Here is a 25,338-nt window from a genome sequence, read left to right as displayed (position 1 = left end):
TCAGCGGCATGCACCGAAGCTGGTTGCAGCCGGCACCGTGCGTTATCGGTGATTTTAGTCACCGCCATTCCACCCCGAATGTGCGTTATTCCCCCTGTGCATAATGGGTCATGGAGGAGAACAAGGAGCAGTTCCTGATGACAGCTCTAGATAGAACCCAAAGTAATGGGTTTAAAGGACATGTAGAATGGTACTGGCTAGATATCAGGGGGGGAAATTCACAGAGTAGTTCAGCAGTGGAATCAGCTGCCTAAGGAGGTGGTGAGCTCCCTCTCAACTTTTTTTTACTATTGAGGAACCAGCAAAACATTATTCAGGCTTAGAGAAATCCCAGAAGTGACACGATAGTGCAGAATATGGTTGGGAAGCATAGCTGTATACATGCCTACTCATGGCCCCTCCCCTTCCCACCCCCTGCAGGCCCATAATTGGACAGTTGGGGAGGGGTGGTCAGATATAGTCATATCACCCAATAAATGTCTAACAGTTTATATATATACTAGAAAATAAGCCCGCTGTCGAAGAAATATAGCGGGCCCTAGCAGAGGGGGGGAGAACAGACTGTGGGGAAGGAAGGAAGGAAGAAGAGGAAAGGAAGAAGGGGAGGGAGAAAAAAGGGCAAGGGGTGGTTGAAGGGATGGGTAGAAGGGAGAAAGAAAAGAAGTAAAGGAGAGAGACAGGAAGCAAGTAAGACGGAAAGACAGAGAGACAGGAAGGAGATGGAGAAATGGAGGAAGTCAGGAAGTAAGAAGGAAGGAAGGAAGGAAGGCAGAGAGGTGGGTGAAAGGGGAGGGGACAGGGGGCGTAGGTTGGGGGAGAATGGGGGGCGAATCGGGAGGGGGAGGTGGGGAGAAAAGAGGGGGTAGAGAGGAGTGTGTGCTTGGATGTGTGGAGTGGGGGAGAGGAAGTCAGGAAGTAAGAAGGAAGAAAGGAAGGCAGACAGAGAGGTAGGTGAAAGGGCAGGGGCTAGTGTGTGTGTGAAGGTTGGGGGGGAATCGTGGGGAGGAATCGCGGGCGGCGAATGGGGAGGGGGAGGTGGCGAGGGAAGAAGGGGTAGAGAGGAGTGTGTGCGTGGATGTGTTTGGTGGGGGAAGGGGTGGCAGAGCGCGGTCGGTGGGTGGCTGTGTGTGTGTGTGTGTGTCTGTGTTCGCTGGGAAGTGGCGGCGGGGCAAGGGGGCGGCTATGGGGGTTTGGGTGGTGAGGCTGTGTGTGTGTGTGTGTTTGTGTGTGTGTGGGTGCGGGGAAGCGGCGGTGGGGAATGGCCATCGGGAAGGGACCCCAGGTGGGAAAGGAGTAGGGATGGGGTGTCTCCCCCGGGCGGCGGTCATTTGGTGGGCAGGGAGTCCCCGGCAGCCGCGCTCTGCGCGACTGCCGGGGGCTCCCTCGGGCGGCGGCATGCGTGCATGGGGCTGAGGGAGGCCCATGGGCTGGGCGTCCGCCTGCCCGTGCGCCATGAGGGAGGCCGTGGCGGCGGGCGCGGGCTGGGATGGTGGCGGCGGTGCCGGAGGCGGGCGGGGCGGCGGCGGCGCGGGCGCGTCGGGTGGCGCTGTGGGGCAGGGCGCGGGGCCTGTGCTGGCGTCTGCGGGCGCTGCAGGCGCAGCAGGTGGGTCTGGCTCGCGACGCGCGGTGTGGGGCGGCCCCCGCTGGGCTCGGCGGTGCTGGGCTCGGAGCTCTGCAGCTTGGCCGCCAGCGCCTCCGCCCGCCTTCGCGCCACCCGGCGCGCCTACGACTTCAACGCCACCGACAGCGCCTCCCCGCCCGCCTCTGCGCGGCTGCCGGGGGGTACCTTGCGGCCGGGCTGATGCGTCGGAGGCGCTTTGCGCCTCCGACGCGTCAGCCCGGCGGGAAAGGGAGCAACTGTGAGCTGCGCTGCGCGCAGCTCGCAGTTGCTGGGGCTGGGAATCAGAGGGACCCATCGGCAGGCGCGCAGCGCCTGCCGATGGGTCCCTCCGAATGTCTGTCCCGGGGAAGGGTCCAATCCGGACCCTTCCTCATCACGGACAAATCCCACCTTAGAACCTCTTAACCATTTATTTCGTCCGTGGCGCCCGCGGCGCCACGGGCGGTTTAAAGATATGTGTGTGTGTGTGTGTATAAAAAATAATTAACTCCCACCCATTCAGGAAACCCTTCCAGAGCTGTCAAGAACCTCCAGAGTTTCATAAAACCCTGGTTGAGAAAGCCTGCCTTACACTGATCCTTCAATGAGCAGGGAGAGTTGGACTAGCTGACCTGTATGGCCCCTTCCAACTCTATGAACTAATGTTCTCAAACAAGATGATCCTCCTATAACCCAGAACCATTTAAAGTAAAATGAAAACCTGCCTTTTGTGCATATCTGTACCCGAGGCTCTGCCTTTTGTGTATGTCTCTACTTGAGACTACTTGCTGCCAGTTAACTACAGACTTGTATCATTTGCTGGCAGCATTCTGACTATTTCTCTGCAGTGCCCTCCAGCAGTTGGGGCATGAAGCAAGAAGCCCCAGATATCAAAAGCGACCAATGTTGTTTTGTGTAACTGCTTTCCAGCCATTGTACCGACTGTGGAAACATCAGTGGCTATTAACTATTGGAAAGGCGAGAGAAAAGGCCATCTCATCTCACTGGATTATCCTGTTATTCTGTATACATTATTGGTTTCATGTTGAGATTGCTGACAGTTAACATGACAATATGTGTAAGTTGTGCATACTGGCATCTCTCTTTGTTCTTGCGAGGTAAACTGTATCTTGCCTTGCTGAACAAAGCTGACTCCTCTGTATGTCATCTTTCCTATTATGTGAGCCTTTCCATTTCTATGGTTATTCCCTCCAGGCTCTGTAGCTCTTCCAATCGTTTACTTTCATTTTCCAAACCTTGGCTGAGTTTTTCTTCTCCGACACCGTTTATGACCATTCTGATCAAAGGCCCATCTTGTCTAATATTTTGTTGCCTCTATTCTTTCTTCCTGGGAACGAATATAATTTACAACACAGGAGATCTCTTTTGCATGAAATGTAATTTGTGGGTACTGGGAGATCTCCGAAATCTCATCCTCCCTGATCTCCCAAAGATAAAGAGAGACCCTCCCCCATCACATACTTTTCGCATCTAAGTTCTTTTGGTACTGCCTTTTGTTTTAGTGGGCAACATCATTTGCCATTATGTGCCAAGCATTCTACCTTGCCTGCCAGAGTGTAGAAGCGAAATGGTCTCCCTCCTCTCACCCCAGGTATACTGCTCATCACAGCAGGGGAGGGGAATACAGCATGGCTAGCCCGTACCTCTATTTCTCACCCTGTAGTATCTGCCTTTGCATTTCACTCCTTCTCAATATTCCAGCTTCTTTCAACTGGGAAAACCAAAATGCCCTAAAATAATGGTCATTTCAAAAGATTTACAGAGATAGTCAAATATTACTATTTATCCGATTTAATATAGAGGAGGCTTGGGTCAGATTAGATTGAGTTAATTTACAAAAGCTAGTTCCTACAAACTTTTTCTTTTTGTAATTTCATCTGTATATTAAGGCAGTGGTCCCCAACCTTTTTATCACCAGGGACCGGTCAACACTTGACAATTTTACTGAGGCCCGGGGGGGGGGGTAATCTCTTGCCGAGGGATGTCGCCGCTGCCTGAGCCCCTGCTCCACTTGCTTTCCCGCAGGCGCCCCTGACTTCCCGCCGCCTGAAGGGGGGTATTGCCAGCAGCAGCTGCGCAGTGCCACACAAAGGGGGAGACCCAGCCATGGCAGCCGCCAGAGTGCACCAAAGGAGAGCCGGTAGCAGAGTGGCAGGGCAGCCCCCGAGGCAGCAGCCGGGGAGGAGGATGAAGAGGAGCCGCGGTCCGATACCGAATGATCTACAGACCAGTACCGGTCCCTGGACCGGGGGTTGGGGACCACTGTATCAAGGGACAAGTGGAGTAGCCAAAAAACGGGGAAAAGAGCAAAAACTGGGAAAGAATGGCACAGAGGGAAATTCAAAACGCCATCCTCCCCCATGTTGCAGATCCCAGCTCTATTGGGCGCTCCTTTAATTTTACACAGTCCCCATAACTGCTGTGGCGAGAGAGAGTTGAGTCTGGGCCCCAAGCTTGGCTCCGTGTTCCAAATTTACCTTGAAATGTGGCTTTAATTGATATTTGTTGGTTGTTCTAACATTTGGCAGTTCTTTTCCTTACTTGATCATTGTAGTCAGCAAACAATACAAACATTGGCACAAGAATTCAAGAATTCATCCAAATCAAAGCTTAGTTTCCATTTTTTCTAAACTAATGGGGGAACTATACAGTTGTAAACGGCATGAATGAAGTGGATTATTTTCCCCTTTTGCATCACTTTAGAAGTTGGGATAACCCAGTTAATTGACTGGCTATAGTTTCAGGACAGGCAAAATAAGGCTGTCATGCAACACAATTAAATTATGGAATTCATTAGAGCAAAATGTGGCAGCTGTTAATATAGATGGGTTTAAAAAGGAATTAACCAATTGTACTATCACCAGTTGTTAGCCAATTCCATGCTTAAGGTTGATTAGTAATGCACAGACATGTTGATTTTCAGTTTTTTTGAGTGTTCTTCAGTGCAACAAGCTCTTTATCCATCCATCATTCCCCTCCGCAAATGTGGGTTCAGCAGCTTTGCCACAGTTTAGATGAGGCTTTCTCAACAGGGGTGTCATGAAACCCTGGGGTTTCTTGATGGCCCTGGAAGGGTTTCCCAATATGGATGGGAGTTAATGAATTTTTTATATTTTTTAAATTTCTTAACCATTTATCGGGTGATAGGACCACATATGGTCATGTTGAACTGACTCCTCCTCCCCAAATGACCAATAATGGGCCTGGAGGGGGTGGGAAGGGGAGGGGCACTGGGTGGGCATGTACAAAGCTATACTTCCAAATTGTATTCTGCATGATGGTGCCACTTCTGGAGTTTTCTGAAGCCTGAAGAATCTTTCAAGGGTTTCTCAAGGGCAAAAAAGTTGAGAAAGGCTGGTTTAGATGATGGTTCATTCTTATCTCTGTATTTTAGCTTTCCCTACTGGTTGACTCAGTGTCTCTTGATGGAAGCATTTTAATTAATTTTTTTTATCATTAAAGTGACCATTGTCCCACTTTTGAAGGGACATCTGGGGGTACCTGGCAAATTGTACTTATGTTGAAATCAATAAAAAAATCTATATCTATATCTATACACACACACACACACACATGGCAGTACTATTTTTGCGTTCTATGCATTCTATGAAACTTTTTGTTGCTCCATATAGACCAGGGGTAGTCAACCTGTGGTCCTCCAGATGTTCATGGACTACAATTCCCAGGAGCCCCTGCCAGCTGCTGGCCATGAACATCTGGAGGACCATAGGTTGACTACCCCTGATATAGACTAAATTTTTAATCAAGAACCTCCCTGGTCAATGGTGTCCTGCTTTACCAATGTTAAAATCTAGTCACCTTATTTATCATACAACTTATATACCGCCCCTCTCTGCAAGTGGACTTAGGGTGTTTTACAACAGTGGATTAAAACAATTTATAAAACTGTTAAAACATCATAAAATTTAAAAAAGCTTCCCATGTGTGGGGAAAATCTGAGAGCAGCAGATGGAGCTCCACATGATATTAAGCTGCCATGGTCTCAACCATATACCTGGCAGAAGAGTGCTATCTCACAAGCCCTGTGGAATGGTGATAGCTCCATCAGGCCCTGATACCAGGTGGCAACTCATCTCACTAGGCTGGAGCCAGGGATGAAAAAGCCCTTGTTCTGGTTGAAGCCAGAAGGTTGTCTTTGACAACATTGATTGGCATTTGAAGAACAAAGTGCTCCCTGGGGAGAATCCTGAGAGAGACGGTCCCTCAGATACTCAGGGCCCAGACTGTGCAGGGCCTTAAAGGTCGATACCAAGACTTTGAACCTGTTCTGGAACTCAACTGGCAACCAATGCAGCTGCTGGAGGGCTGGTCAAATGTGTGCCCTCCAAGGGGACCTTATGAGGCAGAACATAGGGTGCACCAACTGAGCCAACTGGGAAGGGTGGGCTATAAAAATATAGCTATTATTTTGCACTAACTGCAATTTCCAGGTCAGGACCAAGGGTAGCCCTGCATAGTAACTCATGTTGGATCACACACATTTAGCACATGCATGTTCTCTTCTTGCTTCCCTCATAGATGTTTATTTCCCACCCCCATCCATTTGCTCAATGCACCAAGAAGAAAATTACCTTATGAAGCAGGAGCTCTTTTTGGTTTTCTCTGACCTAATGGAGTGGATGAGGGATGTTGTCAGGCTTGTCAGTGTTTTGCCAAATTTACTTCTTTGCTTCATTCCCAAAGCTGAGTATGTTAGTTTGCCCCCCCCCACTCCCATCATGTTTAAATGTTCCTGCAGTGCTGCCTAAAGAATGCACTTTGATCTGGTCAGTTTCTCAGTAAGTGGTGGCATAATGATGAGTGACCATTACCAGCAGAACAGGTGCAAAGTCACCACATGGCTAATTTGACTGCTTTCAAATGGCAAATGTGACCAACATTGTTGGGACTTTGGGCTATCCTTAATTCAAGCATGTCAGTCAACCATGAGCATGTGTCGAATGTGACTTGACCAGCTGCCATGCTAACAGCCAGTATTGTACAGTCACAAATCCCTGCCGCTTTTCTTTGTGTGTGAGAGAGTGAGTAAATTATCACAATCATATGAAATGCTTGACTCAGCAATGAACAGGCAATACCAACAAGGTAAATTTGGTTTCCAAACACCTGTTTGATAATGATTGAATCATTTCTGAAAAACACAGGGAAGGATCAGTATTGCTGAAGACCTTCAGGATGGGCTGCCAAGAGATTAAACAGTTTACATGTAGGAGCTAATCTTACAACCATTGATGAGAGTATGTGGATGCCTTAGCTTTTTTCCTAACGCAAGAGAAGACTCATGATGCCACTATTTTCATTCTCAATTAGTTTCCGAACACTGATTATACATTAGCAACCCTATCTTTGAACTAAAGCTGAGATATCCTCCCTTGGGTTCCCTCACAGTCTCCTGAGGCAGAAAATTAAAAATCCAAGGAGAAGTTTTTCTACTATGAACATGATAAAAATAACATTTTACAAGCTCCGCTAAACCCAAAGAATGGAGAGCATGTTGCTGACTTAAATACATTCCCTAGAATCTACCGTGTAAGGATAACCATCTTGACTCCCTAATTGGGGGGGGGGGGGAGAATACAAAATGTAGGGATTTGTGTTAGGATTGCTTTGCTAGTTTAGAACAATACCTACTTAGTCCACTGCTTTGGACTAATACAAATGAGATTCATTGTGCAAGGAGCCTCTGAAAAGTTCATTACCAGAGCATAAAATCTACCTAAATTTCAATGAGTTTCATCATAATATTGGATTCTTGTGAATACAGATGACAACTTTCAGCAATTCTGCAAGATTTTATATTCTGGCCTGATTTTGCCAGTAGAGTAATCTCAGGGAACATTCTGAGGATGGTCTGATTCACACATGAATATTATTGCTTGGTGATTGCAGTGTGTGTCTAAAGACTTTTGGCAACTATCAGTCAGAGATAATATTGCCTATTTTCCAGTTTAAGCCCCAGTCCACACTACAACAACTCAAGCATAAGGAAACTACCATCTTCTTTTTATGCCTCACTCTAAGGGTTACTGATTTTGATGCAACACCCAGCTAAAAGACCTCTACTCTAGGCAGTGACCCAAAGAAGTATTTGGCATCATACAAATATTTGAGCTAGATAACTAGAAAAGCTAAAGGATGCAAAATAATATCAAGTACTCCATACTAGAAGCCCACTAAATGGGCCACTTATTCCAAGCACTCAATTGTTGTGTAAATTGCTTGAGCATGGTGGCCAGTGGCCAAGTAAGGGAGAAGCAGCAAGAAAAATATCACAACCAGTTCTCAGTGGTCCAAGTGGGGTTCCAATCAGTAGACAGAGAGTAATGTCCAACTTCCTTTGCATGCTCTCTGTCATTTATTACTATTATTATGTCTAGAGAGTTGTTCAGTTGCAAAGCAGAAGGAAAGGCTGGTCCCAGCAACCAAGATGGGGAAGGACATGAACAAAATGGAGGCATCTTCACAACTCATGTATTAATGGGTAGTAATGAATGCCCCTACATAGTACCGATTAGTAATTACTAACTACCAATTGTGAAGTACTATAGTAGATATCATAGTTCTCTGTATTTTTATATGGTGTCTCCCAACACTTAAAATGTGATGCTTTTCAATAGAGATGGTTCATCCATTCTTCCGTGGGCAATTGTATTATTGTTCTAAAACCTCACACTGCTTTTTTGAACTTGCAGAAGTACAAAGAGAAGGTTGGGTCTCTGGAGGGGAATGGTCTGAAACAGAAACCCAGGGGAAATCCATGGTTATACAATGGACTAGTGTGCCTGCTTCTTTGAATCCTGATTTGTACATGCTGAAAACAGAAATTTTATATGGAAACTGCATTGCTGCACATAACGTACAAATGTGTATATTAAATAATGTTTTTTTTTAAGTAGGAATGGACATCTTAAAAGATCTGGAAATTTTATTTTAGATTCAGACAATATACATTTGAACATCTATGAAAGGGAATGGTAATCAGATTGGATTTAGGATTTTTTAAAAATGGGATAATTTTCCATTTCCATTTTGAATGATTTCAACCCTCTATTTAAAAAGCTATAATCCTAATCCGTTTTTATAGCTATTATAGGTTTGCATATTGTACTAGTGTGTTTTATTTTAATGCATTTTTTCTTGAAACATCATGCATATTTAATGTATACTATATTGTTCTAAAGTCTACAATCTTATGGCAACACGTATTATTTTACATTATTCCAGGATAAAGGAAAGCAAGTTATTTGAAAATGCAGCACATATACTGTAATCCATTTTCTAGTGTTAACTCTACAGATTAATACAACAAAAAAAGAGAGAGACCCATTAGTCATCATTATAATTTAATGGTCTGGAACACTTTTGAGTTAATAAGCACACATAAGAGTAAACTCTTACCTTTTATTGTATTGTAATTTAGAAAATAACACAATCTTTTTGTGAAAAAATGCATTTTAAAACTTTAGCAGTTCTTGTCTAAGGCAGGGTAAGCATTTCATGATGAGTTCAACCAGAAAACCTCTCATTCTAAAATTCTGCTTCACATATGTGCATGAAGAGATTATAGACTATTTGTGTAATGTGAGAAAAATGATGACTCCATTGGCAGCTGCAAGTGGAATGTTTAGGGCAGTGGTCCCCAACCCGCAGGCTGCGGCCCGATGCCGGGCCGCGGCTCCTTCTTCCCTCCCCCCCGAAGCGAGAAGCTCGCGGCCCAGCAAGCTTCTTGTTTCGGGAGGGGAGGGAAGAGAAGCTTGCCGAGCCACAAGCTAATCGGCCACTTTAGCGGCTGATCTGCTGGTGGCCCGGAGGGGCCGGGTGGGGGAGCCGCCGCCGCCGGCATGGCGGCGGTGCAAACGCGCTTGCGTGAACTGCCGCGCACGCGCGTTTGCGGCAGTCCACGCACGCGCGTTTGTGCTGGGGCTGCCGCGCGTGCGCGGGCCCCCAGACCACCCTCTCCCCCCACTCCGGAGCAGCGGTCCGCAGTGGCCGAAAGCTTGCGGACCGCTGGTTTAGGGAATGACGATGTTGAGAATTGCTAGGGTTGCCAGCTCTGGGTTTGGAAATACCAGGAGTTTTGGGGGGGATTAGAGCCACGGAAAGGCAGGGTTTAGGAATAGTTATAATGCCATAGACTTAACACTCCAAAGTGGCCATTTTATCCAGGAGGATGGATCTCTGGTAGCTGAAGATCATTGTAATTCTGGAGAGTTCCAGGTGCTACCACATGGTTTGCAGAAATGGTGGCATTAACAAGTTATTAAGATCTGGCTGCGAAAGTTGGACCATAAGGAAGGCCGAGCGTCAAAGAATTGAGGCTTTTGAACTCTGGTGCTGGAGAAGACTCTTGCGAGTCCCTTGGACTGCAAGGCGAACAAACCGGTCAGTCCTAGAGGAGATCAGCCCTGACTGCTCTTTAGAAGGCCAGATCCTGAAGATGAAACTCAAATACTTTGGCCACCTCATGAGAAGGAAGGACTCCCTGGAGAAGAGCCTAATGCTGGGAGTGATCGAGGGCAAAAGAAGAAGGGGACGACAGAGAATGAGGTGGATGGATGAAGTCACTGAAGCAGTAGGTGCAAACTTAAAAGGACTCCAGGGAATGGTAGAGGACAGGAAGGCCTGGAGGATCATTGTCCATGGGGTCGCGATGGGTCGGACACGACTTCGCACATAACAACAACAAGATCTGGCACATTCATAATCATCAGATATGTTTTTTAAATTCCTCCATTTTGCAGTCTGAAACCACTTTTCCCAACAGTCTTGGATTTGAAGTACAAGACCATTTCTGCATGAGGAATCTGCCTCTGCACAGCCTCTCATTGCTCGCGGTTTCAGTGCTGCTTCCATGTGATGTCAGCAGCAACCCGCGGCTGTGCAGGAGTTGGTGCGAGTTTTCATCCTGTTTGCTCCGTAATGAGGGAAATTGCAAAAACAAACAAACCAATTTCCCTTTCTTGTTGTGCTGCGAATTGGGATGCAAACAGGGGCAAGCCCGTCTGAAGTGAGAAATGTGCAATAGTCTCTGTAGTGTTTTCCCCATCCTCGCACCCACCCTCCCCTCTATATTTCTGGATCAAAATTTCTTTTTTTTAAAAATGGCACGGTCCATGTTGCTATGGGACCACAAAGCGATGTGCCCTCAGTACAAATAAAATACTATCTTCATTGTGCACTGTAATATTGGAATCGGGCAGCTAAAACACATTCCTGTTTGTGTTTTCTAGCGGTGGGGTATGAATGGAAAAAGAAGGAAAGGGTGTGTGATGAAGCAGCTGTCTCACTATTAGCTTGGTTTCCATACTCTGTGTGCTACATCTTTATTGTGAATACACTGTCATCGGGGTCCAGTTTCCATGGCCAACTTATCACAAATCTACCCAAACATAAAGAGAGATCATTATATAAAGTATCCTGAAAAGGGATCTAAGGAAATGTATTATTTTTATTCCATGATCCTGTAGCAATGTGTAAGTGAAAGGTTTTTTCTTTTTTTAATGTTTTACTGTTGTGGTATTTCCCCATAGCAACACAGAAGTGTAATTTTTTAAAATTAATTTTGGGACTCGGGGGATGGAAGTTTGAGTTGCCAAAACAACCGCTGTGAAGGGATTGGTGGCTTTCATTGATTGACAACCTGAGGAGTGGGGGAAGAAGTGTGGGTTGTGCATACTTTAGGCTTCCCCGCTGCCTTGTCATCATAAACAAGGAAGGGATTTGAGTCTCTGGCAGGCCATAGTGACTAGAGTGCTGTGTTCAATGTGGGAAGTCTCCAATTTTCTCCCTTCAGTCAGTTGAGCAGTTAAGATGTATGCTGATATCATTAAAACCAGTTCTTCGAGAATATGAATGTCATTTTCAATATGTCCATACTGTGTTTTGTCATTGCAAGAAGCATACCCTTAAGTCTGATTTCCCTCAAATATGTTGTTTGCTTGCTTTTAGACTTTAAAAATCCCTATGGCATCTTTTGCCGAAATCGGCTCTAATAGGGCTTAAAAAATTAATAAGACAACATAATAAAATGGGTAAGAAGGTACATCTTCATAGAAATAAGGGCAAAGCCCATTGTATCTAGGAATACAACAGGCGCTAGAGTGTTGGTGTGGTAAAAGTAAGTCAGGAGTTGTTGATTCTGGAAGGATATGTGGATGCATGGGTGTGTTGTTTGGGTTGTGGTTGCGTGGCTGGGCATGAGGTTATGTGATTGCAGAGGGTTGTGGCATGGACAAGCACTCAGGAGACTTTTAAATTTTTAGTGCAACGGGTGCTAGAGCTTGGTGGAAGGAAGAGGAAGGAGAGGGGTTGTCCAGTCTGTAAAGGCATGGGGTTGAATGTGTGTGTTGTGGGAGGGGGGTTGTGGTGGTGGGGTGACAAAGGAGGGCATGGGAGAGGATAGATGGATATCAAGAAGCTGTGGTTTTGACTGTTCGTTGAGTGTGGGAGAGGACTGACCTTTGGGAATTGTGGCATAGTGTTTACAGATGAGCTTTCAGGAGCCATGTCATCAGATATGTGAAAGGAAAATTAGACTGTAGACTTCTTAGGGGGAGATTACATGGCAGCCAATTCCTCCCCATTCTGCATTCAACCTCATTTCCCTTCTTGTGTGAATTAGGTCACAGACACCAAAATGTCCCCCTGCCCTAATCCACATGGGGTAGTCACAGTACACAGGTGTCCACCCTGTTCCTTCTGTCTCCCATGTTTTCACTGTTGGTAAAATGTTATGTGCCCACATGCTTCTTTCACTGTTGCCCCTTAAAAGAAGAGCTGGATTTCTCTACCCTGTTGTTTACCACGCAAAGGAGTCTCGAAGCGGTTTACAAATGCCTTTTTCCTTCCTCTCCCCATAATAAACAACCTGTGAGGGATGTGGGGCTGTGAGGTTGGACAGGGTTGTTGTGGAGAAGAAACATTCCCTTCCTCGCCGCATAAAAGTCTCCCTGTGAGGGAGGGGTGGCTGAGAGAGCTCTGAGAGAACTTGGACTGTCCCAAGGTCACCCAGCTTGCTGCCTGTGGGGAAATAAAACCTGGCTCTTCAGGTTAGAGGCTGCTGTTCTTTAAATGTTACACCACAATGGCTCTCAGAGATCAATGCTAGAGTTGCTCTTCTCCCTCCCCCAGCTGTTTTGTCCTGCCAAAATAGGTCCCACATTAAAATCTGTGGCAAGGGATCTTCCAGTCACCCCCAAACGGAGGGATTTCCCCTCAGAATTCCTACAGCACATGGAGGCCGGGCCTTAGAGGGCTCTCCCTCTGATTGGCTGACTCTCCTTTCCCCACATTCTCATTGGCTTTGGTCGCTGTCTGTTGCAGGGAGGCAGTAGTCTATGGCCCCTGGGAGTACACTCACCAGGCACCTGCCTGCTCTGTCAGTGGTCTGAGGCAAAGGGAGCAAAGTTGTTGGACATGACAGTTAGGGGCAGGAGATGCAGCTTGACTGGGCGGCAGGATGACGCAGGCAGGCCATTCATTGGCTCCTAAATTGTAAGGCCCAAAAGGTCATTGTGAGGCCCAGAGGTCATTAGGTCTTTTATAATAGTTACAGATATATGCTACTGAATCATGCACAGTACAGATATTGCATATTCTAACATTCAGAAGGGGGACTCTATGGCATTCTGTCTCTACTGCATTCCCTCCCCAAACCCCTCCCAAATCTCCAAGGATTTCCTAACCTGCAGTTGGCACATCTGCAGCAAGCCACATGTGGCACCTGCATGAATGTGAAGCAGTGTTCTAGAGCAGGGGTAGTCAACCAGTGGTCCTCCAAATGTTTATGGACTACAATTCCCATGAGCCCCTGCCAGCGTTTACCTATTTACATACCTTTTTTTGGGTTTTGGTTTTTTTTTTGCTATTACCTACATCTTAGTGCAAAACAACCAGAGTTGAGCCAGCTTGGTGTAGTGGTTAGGAGTGCGGACTTCTAATCTTGCAAGCCAGGTTTGATTCTACGCTCCCCTAAATGCAGCCAGCTGGGTGACCTTGGGTTCACCCAGCACTGATAAAGGTGTTCTAATCAAGCAGTAATATCAGGGCTCTCTCAGCCTCACCCACCTCACAGGGTGTCTTTTGTGGTGAGAGGAAAGGGAAGGCAACTGTAAGCCGCTTTGAGACTCCTTCAGGTGAGAACCAACTCTTCTTCGCCTTCAGTAATATCAGGGCTCTCTCAGCCTTACCCACCTACAGGGCGTCTGTTGTGGGGACTAGAAAGGGAAGGCGACATATAGAAAAAAGCGGCATATAAGAACCAACTCTTCTTCTTCTAAAACCATGCTACTGATTTGCATTGACATTACAACAACAACAATGAGGTTCAGTACGCGTGGCCAACACCTGTCTGAAAATTTTGGGGCTGCTAAACAGGGTTGTGGTAGAAAACAGTAGGAAACTAGACCTGGTTTGTTATTGTGCTACAGAAAGGATTTGCCATTGGGGCAGGGTGGTTGAGTTTTAAATGACTGCAATAACGCCAAGTCAGAGAGGGATGGACACAGCCTCCATATTGAATGGTTATCTGGGGGTATGAAGTTGAACAATCACTGGACCAGAATGTGGAAAAACAAGGGCGTTTTGGAAGGGGCTGCTAATGCTTCTAAACAGAAGGGTGCCTTTCCAAAGCAGACAAAAGGGATAATTTTAAAGAGCCACCCTTAAAGAAGTACTTCAACACAGAGAACCTAAGCTACATGGTAAATAGTTTTCTTCTTTGATCTTTTGGCAGCAAGGAAGTTTAACTGTTTCTTTTGCTGCATTTCTCAAACACCAATATATTCTGCTTTTATGATGAGCCTTGCTTACATATCCTAAGGATTCCCACTGGGATCAATCATTTGCTTGCCGTCTATCCTCTTCTGTCCCATCCCTGGGATTTTTTTAGATTATTAGTCTCCCATCCAGAGGAAGTGCAGCAAGCCTATTTATTGAACAGCGGTGCATTTTTTTTAAAAAAAATAATGGACTAACAATAAGGAAACAGGTAGCAATGATACAGGTATTTTATCTTTTGTATGTGTTTGTGGGGAGGGAAGTCTGTTCAGAAAAAGTGTACAGCAAAAGTGTTGATGTCAAAAGTGGCATTCACAGCCAAGTTAAAGTTCACAGCGGGGGCCCGCTAGAAATGATTATAATTGGTAGTGTCCTATTTGAGGGTGAATTAGTAGGAAGTTTTCCTTCACAAATGGAATCACCAGAGAAAAGACGATCATGCTGCCAGACTTTATTAAATAAATACCATGCTGTTCCAATTTCGAGTTACGAGAACTGCTGTATTGTTAAAGATGCTTCTCTGTCTCTAATTGATGCTATGCGATGATGGGCTACAATTGGAAATAGTCATTAGTGAATGGCTGTTGAAGCTGCATGACCTTGGGGTAGCCTACCGCTTTATGGCAGCACAAATGCAGGTGGCCCTCTCTGGGTGCTGATAGCAGTGGGATTGCTCCCCCTAAGTCCCCCGCTTTCCCTTGGCGTTCATGACACCCTCAGAAGTAGACATAAGACTGCCAACTGGGCCAGGAAATTCCTGGAGATTTTGATGGGTCCTGAAGTTCTCTTGGAATTGCAACCCATCTCCCAGGCAACAAATCAGTTCCCATGGGGAAAATAATGGCCTCACTTTTTCTTCTCCTGCTCTGCCTTGTAGTCAAAGGTTAGGAAACAATAACAGTTTTACAGTGTTCTCCAGGTTATACTTTCCTGAGGAGTTATAGAACTTATAGAAGAAGAGTTGGTTCTTATATGCCACTTTTCTCTACCCAAAGGAGTCTCAAAGTGGCTTACAGGAGCAACAGGAGTTACCATCCCAAGGGAGTAGGAACAGAAATAGGAGTAGTTGCTGCTGTACTAATGGTGCCTTCATGAGCAATTGAGAAGAAATGCCAATTTGGATACCCTGCCAATTGCTTGTTTTTTCACACCTGGGAGAGGACCACTGGGTAAAATTTTGTCAAGTGCCCCTCAGAACCTGGAACAGGTAAAATGTATCAATATATCCATTCTCTTGGTTAAGCCCTCAACTGGTTGTAGGCCTTCCTCAAACAGAGATTGAGAGGAAGAGAAGCACTTCAAGTATCCATCCCTCCATTTTGTCTCCATTTTAGAGGCTATCTCAAACATCAGGTATGGTGGTGTTGCTGGCTGGGTACGTTCCAGCTGAAAAGGTTCAGGCACCCTCCCCTGAGGCTCAGGGCGGTTCACATGAAACACAGGGGATCAGGAACAGTACAGTAAAGCTCAGTAACCATGAATAACAATAGTAACAGCAGTCTACAGTGAGAACAGTAAATTCATAACCTCAACCTTCTAACAGTCCCATGGTTAGTCAGTTCAGGGTGTTTGCATTAATGGGAGGGAGGGTCAGGGGCCCAGTAGGTGTTGCTAGATTTGGTCTCAACCAAATGCCTTGCGGAAGAGCTCCTTTTTGCAGGCCCTACAGAATTGTTCTAGTTCTGTCAGGGCCTTAATCTCATCCGGGAGCTAATTCCACCAGGTGGGGGCAAGGTTGGAGAAAACTCTGGCCCTGGTTGAGGTCAAGTGAGCTTCTTTGGGGCCAGGGATTTACCAGCCAGTTGGAGGTGATGGAGCATAAAGCTCTTTGAGGGTGTAGGCAGTTGGACAGGTACACTTAGCCCACACTGTGTATGGCCTTAAATGTGATTACCAGAACCCTAAATCTGATCCATTGTGAATCTGATCCATAGTGAATAGGCTTGTATTTTCTATTATCTGTGAGGAGTGGAGAGATTAAAAGGAATAGTGAAAGGTGTGAGGTGGTAAGATCTAAAATAGATGCCATCATGGGACAAACTGGGAGAAATGGTTCTAAAAACTCCATCCAAAATGTCTTCAAAACTTAGATCTCATTAAAAATTTACATTGGGTATAACAGACCAGTTTGCATGGTTCTCAGAATATTTTGGCATTACCTTTTCAGCTCATGAAAACAAACAGCCTTTACTGTTTGTTTGCTCTGGTTTCTCTTCCAATCGCATAAATCTTTCACCTCACTGTTTGATTGATTTTATATGTATAGCCTTTCTTTGATATATATCCCCAGGGGGTGCATTGAAGAGAATACACTCAGTAGAGGTTACACTTGGAATTAAACAAATCTGCACGCTCCTATGTGCAGGAGTGTATGTCCTCATACATGTACACATGGGCTCAGTCATTCAGCCAGTTGGACACTCAAACTGGTAAAAGGATATTCATCTGAGGTTGTAAAGTGAGAAGGAGAGGACAAAGCAGGAGACTCTGTTCCTCTCCTCTCCCTCCTCTCCTACCTTTAGCCCCTATGTCAGCTGTGAGGAAGAATTCAAAGTGAAATGCTGATCTATTTCCCAGGCATAACTGATGTGTTTCCCTGTGTCTCTCATCTAGGTGTGAAGGGACAGCTAAGAGAATGAAGACTCTAAGTCCCCAGCGGAAGCATGATATGGCGATGCAGTGCTGGTGCTGAATTGTTCTCTCTGATGGCTCTATGGGAGTGGATAGCCCTGAGTCTTCATTGCTGGGTTTTAGCGGTCGCTGCTGTTTCGGATCAGCATGCCACAAGCCCCTTTGACTGGCTCCTCTCTGACAAGGGACCCTTCCATCGTTCCCCGGAGTACACTGATTTTGTGGAAAGAAGCCGACAAGGGTTCAGCACAAGATACAAGATTTACAGGTATGAAGCCAAAAGAGAGGCGATTGCAGAGAGGTTCGCTGCAGCATATAATATGAGGTCTCCTAAGTTTGTGTGGAGCCTCTTGTGGCGCAGGGTGGTAAGGCAGCAGAAATGCTGTCTGAAGCTGTCTGCCCATGACGCTGGGAGTTCAATCCCAGCAGCTGGCTCAAGGTTGACTCAGACATCCCTCCTTCCGAGGTCAGTAAAATGAGTACCCTGTAATGACTGGGGAAAGCACTGGCAAACCACCCCATATTGAGTCTGCCATGAAAACGCTAGAGGGCATCACCCCAAGGGTCAGACATGACCTGGTGCTTGCACAGGGGATACCTTTACCTTTTTAAGGTTGTGTGTGTCTTTTTTTTTTTATGAAGTGTGGGTAGGGTTGTCAACTCCAGGTTGGTAAATACCTGGACATTTTAGGGGTGGAGCCTGAGGGCAGGGTTTGGGTGGGGCGGCACTTCAAATATTGCCACAGATTCTAGCTTCTGGAGGGGCTATTTTCTAAGGTTTGTTGTCTGGAGATCAGTTGCAATAGCCAAAGATCTCCAGCCATCACCTGCAGGCTGGCAACCCTAAGTGTGGGTCTGCCATCATTCTAGAGCTATATCCTTTACATCCTTGTGGACTCTTAAGAGAGTCTCTGTGATCTTCTGAAAACAATGCTGGTGCCTACCACTGAACAAATTCTTCACCATTTTTACTTTTCCTAAGTTGTAGATGATCAGGTGTGTAGGTGAGCAATCATAGGTGGCATGCAGAATTTCAGTCTATCCTATGGAAGGTTGGGATAGGCAAGACCTCTATGTGAGACCTTGCAAAGATGTTTCCTGTCCGAATAAACTGCATTGTGCTAGGTTGGTCCTATGACAAAATATCAGTGTTGATTTCTAGACCATCTTTCAGTATGAAAAATCTTTGAAGATCTTTATGGCAGATAGCTATTTTACTTCTGTCTATCTGCTTCCTTGTAGAAGGAAAACAAGATTTCTAGGATGACCAGGTTTTATATTTTTAATATGTCTGTAATGAATTTCAAATCTTTTACCTTGAACTATTGTATGACAAGCATTGCAGGTGAAGCTTTTCCTGGTGTGGTGAGAAAGCTGTTGGAAAAGCATCATATGTAATTTTTTTGTGGTCATTCATCTCAAAGATACAGCAGCCCAAGAGAGGGGGAGAAAGAGAGAATGACCCTGACCTCATCTCTCAGCCTCCATTCTTCCTTTTGCAAATGGGAATATTATTGATGCACTATGTCTACATATTAAAACATTCTGTATGTTTATTAATAAGAAATGTTACGATAATTCTAGGCTGTCTCCAAAATTAAAGCTTGAGCTAAAAAATAAAGGAGAGAATGACAGTAGAAATCAAAACACATTCTTTAAAAAAGTTATTGATCCTGATAGACTTTTGTCTTCCAGCCCCAACAAAGGAACTACAGAGTTATAAGTGAGGGAATCAGATTGGCCATTTCAGTCATTTATATACATTATGATATGGTTTGATTGGTTGATCACCTGTTTGTTTCAGATTGTTTTGCTAAGCTTTCCATCTCCATCTTAGCTTTTGATCTCTCCGATCTATCACAAAGGACTTTCTGTATACTGGTATACTGAATACTACATTTGCGTGCCAATTGCTACTCGTTCCTGAATGAGGGTTCGGGAGAATATATGCAAACTGTGGCATTGTAAAGATTTTATTTTGGTATTTTTTCTGTGCACCAGAGGGCACTGTGTTGCAGGTCAATCTTGCATGAGAACTCTCCTGCCATAAGCAGAGGCATTAAGAGGTCTGTTGCACATTAAGTGTGATTTTGAAAAACGCATTTTGGGGGTGTTTGGCAAACGTGAAAGATCACTAGAGTCCACCACTATTGACTGCATTCTAGAAGCCAGCTGCCAGGAAAGGAAAAATGAAAAATGCAGGACGGGAGAAAGCATGTTGTGCTCCCTTTATTAGTCAACACAAACAGAGAATGTTCCATACCAAACATGAAAAAATTTTCAGTCAATACAATTAAGCATAATGATCAAGATCCAAAGGGTCGTTTATAATATTCACTTGTACACATTGGGTCTTTTTCAGTCACTATTCCACTATAGTCCCTCATGTTGACACATTAAAATTCTCAGCAGTACTAGATATGTAATGGTGTTTGCTGCTTCCTTTCGAGCAAGAAATTAATGGATAACCAATGGATAACCAATACAACACCTTAAGAATTAAGGTGATATGGTCCATGCAATGAGTACTACTGGTTAAAGCAATAGTTCTGGTTCTTGTGTCAGGTGTAATTTCTGCATATTTTTGATGGCAATCTCATGAAAAGCCACTATGTCTCACAGAAATAAGTCAAAATCCTGATAATTGAATTGTAGTCCATCTCCATGGACTACAGTTCCCATGAGCACCTGCCAGCAAACACTGGCAGGGGCTCATGGGAAATGTATTCCATGAACATCTGGAGGACCACAGGTTGACTACCCCTGGTCTAGGGCAGTGGTTCTCAGCCTGGGGGTCACGACCCCTTTGGGGGTCAAACAACCCTTTCACAGAGGTTGTGGCAGGGAAGCAGCTTGACTGGGGGGGGGGGGTTGCCAACTACAGAACAGCCTTGCAGGGTAGATCGAGATAGAGCATTCGTCTGTCTGGAGCAGCAGAAAAGAGCAAGATCAGCATGGTGGGACAAGAGGCAGTACTGAACTGAGAAGCCCCAGAAAAAAACCAATTTATATACAATCATGAACAATAGATCTTCACACCATTGGTTGGTTTAATTTCTGAGAAAGAACACTTGCACAATTTTATAGTTGAGGGTCAGCACAGCATGAGGAACTGTATTAAAGGGTTGGAGCATTAGGAAGGTTGAGAACCACTGGTCTATGGGGAGCTGCAGGTGACAAAATGGTGAAAAGCAGCCATGAGTCAGATTCCATCTAAACATCCTTGAAGGACCATGTATTCTACTATATACACACAATGTGGTAACTTTGCCTGGCCATTAGAGTTTTTTTGGCTGTCCCATTGTGAGCAAGGCCATGCTGTGCTGCTGTCCAGACTTGCCCTTTCTACTTGCTGCCCCTCTTTTCTGGAAAGTCCTCTGTGAAAGGGAGAGACGGGTGTCCACTTTACTTGTCTTCAGAAGAGAATGCAGACTGCTTTCTTGAGGAAAACATTTGGCGGGGGTTGAGTGGCTTCTTGGGTATACTTTAGGTTTAGGGTCCTGCTGGCCATAGGTTTATTTCTTTAAGGATGCTTTGGGATTTTTAACTTTGTATTTATTGATTATGCTGTTATCTGATAGTTGGAATAGGGAGTTCATGAAAGCAAACACAAGAACATCTCTGCCCATCCCTGGTTCACTCTAAAGTGTACCCAAATTTCTACCCAAATTGATAAGCCATAATGTCATTGATATCAGCCCGCCCTATAGTCTGGTTTGCCAGTTTCCAATCTAACTTGCATGGGGTGACATTATTAGTGGCAGAGGATGGTCTGTCATTAGTAAAAGCATTGGTGGTTTCAGCGTTAAGTGGATGAAACAAAACTGTGGGTAAATCTATACCAATAATGCAGAAGAAACTTCCTGATTTCAAACCAAAAACCATGAAATCTAAACAAAATAAATATTCTTTAACATGCATACAAAAATGACCCCCTCCCCCCAAAAAACCCAGAGGTCAGCTTTCTTCTATAGATGGACCACTAGTGAAGATTTTGGTTCAAAATGTGTTGAGTCTTCTTGATTCTGTCTGCAAAATGAGGTGGGTTTTAAGAACATTATGGTTATTTTGTTGAAGGAGATTTATTTTGCTTTAAGCTAGTAGGTCTGTTCTGCCACCTATATATTTTGCAGCCCCCCCCCCCTTTTTTTTCTTTTTTTCCCTTCTGGTTTGAAGGTTGGTTGTAGGTTTTCTTTTCCCTTTACTTTCAACATAATTTTGGCATCATCAATACAACCTGGACACTCCCATGATTACTGGTGAACATAGTATTTGTCGTTTCCTATGCCACAGCATTTAACTCATTGGGCCAAGAGACACTGGAAACTGTTGTTTTCATGTACTGGAGTGGCACTGAACATTTAAGAATAAGATTTACAAAGCTTCTACCACTCTCCCCCATCCCACACATGAGGCTATGTTTGTTTTGGAAAAGTGATAACAAGCAGGAAAATATTATTTCTCCTCACTCAAATGATGAGGACAATGTGGATGGGGGGAATTGATCACAATGGATATAACCTCTCTGTGGCCCATACATATCCAGTATTTTAATTGATATGTTATCAGTAAGAAAGAGCTGCAGTGAGGCACAAACACGTAGCTTCCTGCAAAAGAATGTGGTTTTTAGCATTCTAAGCCAGTCTTCAGAAGTGGTGAGCTTAGAGATCACAGAAAATTGTATATATTTGTCTCATCTTTAAACACGTGTCTATGAATATATTTTCAGAGAAGGAGAGAGGGGAGGGGAAGGGAGGGGGGATACCCTGAAATGAGATTATGTGAATGATGAAGCCTTGAATAAATATCATCTGTCAGAAGTATGATGATAAAAAGTGTTTGTAATGCTGTAGGCAGTTTAGGGAGATGAAGAATTACATGTGTATTTGCTGTAGTCAACAAGAACTGTGTCATTTTTTTAGTAAGGATGCTAAGCAGTGCTTAATGTATGGGGAGGAAAGAGGACCTGAAGTTCCTGTCTCCCTGGAACCCCTGCTCATGGCCACTTCCTCCTTCCTTCTGCTTTGACATCGATTCCTTTTTTGTGTTAACCTCTCTTCACTTTCTTTGAAGGACTTCAGAAGCCACTGGTCGAGAGGTGAGATTGTACACACAAAGCTTCCACTGCTATCTCCCCCCATGCAAGCGTATGTTTGCTTTGGAAAAGTGATAACTAGGACATGCATTGCTATACACACACATTCCTAAACATGCATGCTTGTGTGTACTTAGAACAGAACCCTCAGTAATAAATAACAAACAGCAATTCAAATCAAATCATTTAGTAGAAACAGCAACCATCCTTGTTGACAAGTTGGTAAAATGTGGTATGGATCCTATTACTGTTAGGTGGATCAATAACTGGTTGACAGATCACACCCGAAGGGTGCTTGCAAATGGTTCAGCATCCTCTTAGAGAGGAGTGACAAGTGGAATGCCTCAGGAATCTGTCTTGGGCCCTGTGTTGTTTAGCATAGAATTCATAAATGCTTTTGATGAAGGAATAGGAGTGCTTATTAAATTTGCAGATGATACTAAAGAGAGCCAGTTTGGTGTAGTGGTTAGGAGTGCGGACTTCTAATCTGATGAGTCGGGTTCAATTCTGTGCTGCCCCATATGCAGCCAGATACGCCACGGTGATATCAGGGCTCTCCCAGCCTCACCCACCTCACAGGGTGTCTGTTGTGTCTTCTTTTCCCACTCCTCCCCCCTCCCCTGCATCATCATCATCAACTGGGAGGGGTAGCAAACACAGCAGAAGACAGAATCAGGATAATCTTGACAGGCTGGAAAACTGGGCTAAAATGAATAAGGGAGGGATTTTAGACCACTGCTGGAGGGTGGGGATGGAGTTTTAATGGAACTATGTAATTTTATGGGATTTTATTATGGAAGATGACTGTTACCCGCTATGAGCCACTAATAAACATAAACAGGATACAAATTGAATCATAAATAAATAATTAATTTCAATAGTGAAAAAGCAAAGTTCTGCATTTAGGTAGGAAAAATCAAATGCATCATTATAGGATGGGGGAGGCCTGTCTTGGCAGTAGTAAAAAAGAATCTAGGGGTCTTAGTAGATCATACACTGAAGATGAGTCAGCAGTGTGACTTGGAGGCTAAAATAGCAAATGGGATTTTGAGCTGCATCAAAAGAAGTATAGTACCCAGATGCAGTACTGTCCCAATCTTCCAGTTGATCTAAAGACAAATAATACAAGAATGTCCATCATTTCCCAGAAAGTATTCAGGTGACTTCAAAAGACAAGCAGCACTATGTCTCTTACAATTTTTGTGTCATTTGACTGAAAAAAGCTCCTCCACCTCCCAAGTCCTCATAGGGAATAAAGGAAGCCAAATGATTATGGAAATGGAGGGGTCGGGATACTGAACCTAAATCCCAAAATTATATCAGAGGACTTGAATACCCCTCAATACCAGTATTTAGGTCATTCCTCAAATCCAAATCTAAAAAATACTATACCTGGTGTGAAGCTCTTTCAGATTGATTGAGTATGTAATTGAAGTGATCAATAGGATTCTTTCTGTCTTATTGCCGTATATACATAGCTGGTTAAATATTACAACTTTGGTAATTTTGGATATGCATTAGGAATGATATAGCAATATAGAAAGGTATGCAGTGAAAAAATCTATGTCACATCACATAGCCTTTTTCTATTCCAAGTGTAACCAAGAGTGAGAATAATCCACATGGCATAAAGAAAGACTGTACGGGGACTTACAGCAGATCGTAGAAGAGGCTGTGTTAAGGGAAACACCCATTTGCAGCTTCAGAAGGGAAAACTAGATGGGAGAAGAATGACTTGCAGCAGATGATGTTGTGTGTATAGTGAAGAGGATTTTATCTTATGTGAGGATTTTACACAGTCCACTAACCAAAGACAATGCCAAAGTCCTTATGGTCAAAGCTAGAACTTGAATATTGTCCCAGAAAGAACTAAACTGTAATATTAGTGCGCATGATTTCACCCACATCTTTGTTTTGTTTAAATTTCAGAGAGTAAAATTATCAGTGGTAATAAAATAATATAAGCATGAAATGGCAGAGGGTGGAAAACGGTGGTTGACAGTACTTGGAAAGGCAGAGTGGTTAGTAAAGAGAACATGAAGGTAATTGACAGAAGGAGGAATAAAATCACTGCTACAGGCTTAGGGTTAAGCAAACTCTGTTCTTATCTATGCATTGTAAAGCACACTGCAATGTACTTGAGGCTGCCTTGGGGGAAACTGCTAACTTCTTCTGTAGCGGACTGTGCATTGCATTTCGTTTATGGGGCCACTGCAGAAATCAGGATTATAAATGTGCTGGAAGGGAAAACCTGTTTAGCTTTTGCTAGAGCTTCTTCAGCTAGGGAATAAATAGCAGAAGCAGTCCCATCTGCTCTTCCCACCAATTTTTCAACAATCTGTAAATTGCTTTTGGCGCGCATCAGAATGGGCTGCTTTCCTTTCGAGATTTGCTTCTGTGGACTAAAGGTAATATAGTCAGGGACCATCATCACTCCTGAAATGGAAAGGCTGCTGGATGCCAAATGTCCTCATTTCAAATAGGTTCTGTCATACATCAGGACTGATGGAAACTCATTCTATAGGATGCTGAAGGAAAGACCCTTCAAACATTACTTCTGTAGCATGGAAGCCTATTAGCCAGAGGTTGTCAAAGAGGCACCTGGCTGAACTTGGTGAGTTAAAATCCCCTGGGCCAGCTGGTGTGCATCCAAGAGTACTTAAAGAACTTTCTGGAGAGCTTGTGGAACTCTTATCCATCAACTTTAGGACCTCTTGGAAGACTGGAAAAGTGCCAGAAGAGTGAATGTTATCCCAATCTTCAAAAAAGGAGGAGAGATTACCCAGGAAACTACAGGCCAGTGAGTCTAACCTCAACTGCAGGGAAGCTAATGGAACAGATTTTAAAGGGGGCAATTTGCAGTCAGTGAAAAACAGTTTGAGTCATCTGAAAAACAATTTGTTGATCTGGGCAAGTTAGCACGGATTGGTCTCCAACAGGTCCTGCCAGACCAACATGGTTTCCTTTGACCAAGTGACGGGCTTATTATATTGCGGAAACTCATTGGAATGTGGTTTACCTGGATTACAGTAAGGCTTTTTACAAGGTTCCCCATGGTGTTCTAATGGGTAAACTAGAGGAATCTAGACTGGATTTTCAGATGGTCGGGTGCATAGGGAACTAGGTAGAAAACCACACCAAAGAGTGATTGTCAATGGTATTTCATCAGAGTGGGGGGAGGTGAGCAGCAGAG

At 44.5% G+C, this 25,338-nt stretch overlaps 1 protein-coding gene across 3 annotated transcripts in view; it reads left to right on the top strand.

Moving 5' to 3' along the window:
• The window catches only part of BRINP3 (BMP/retinoic acid inducible neural specific 3), a 324,516-nt gene that overhangs the window by 25,922 nt on the left and 273,256 nt on the right, over nt 1-25,338 (top strand). For all 3 annotated transcript variants that reach the window (XM_077332678.1, XM_077332677.1, XM_077332676.1), the window contains exon 2: nt 17,033-17,318. In XM_077332678.1, coding sequence (XP_077188793.1) covers nt 17,083-17,318 — 236 coding nt within the window. In that variant the 5' untranslated portion in view covers nt 17,033-17,082. The remainder of the gene's footprint in view (nt 1-17,032; nt 17,319-25,338) is intronic.

Source organism: Paroedura picta, chromosome 4 (assembly GCF_049243985.1).
Source record: "Paroedura picta isolate Pp20150507F chromosome 4, Ppicta_v3.0, whole genome shotgun sequence".
Taxonomy (NCBI): Eukaryota; Metazoa; Chordata; class Lepidosauria; order Squamata; family Gekkonidae; genus Paroedura; species Paroedura picta.
The sequence above is the reverse complement of the archived record's forward strand: the minus strand, read 5'-3'. Positions and strand labels throughout refer to the sequence as shown.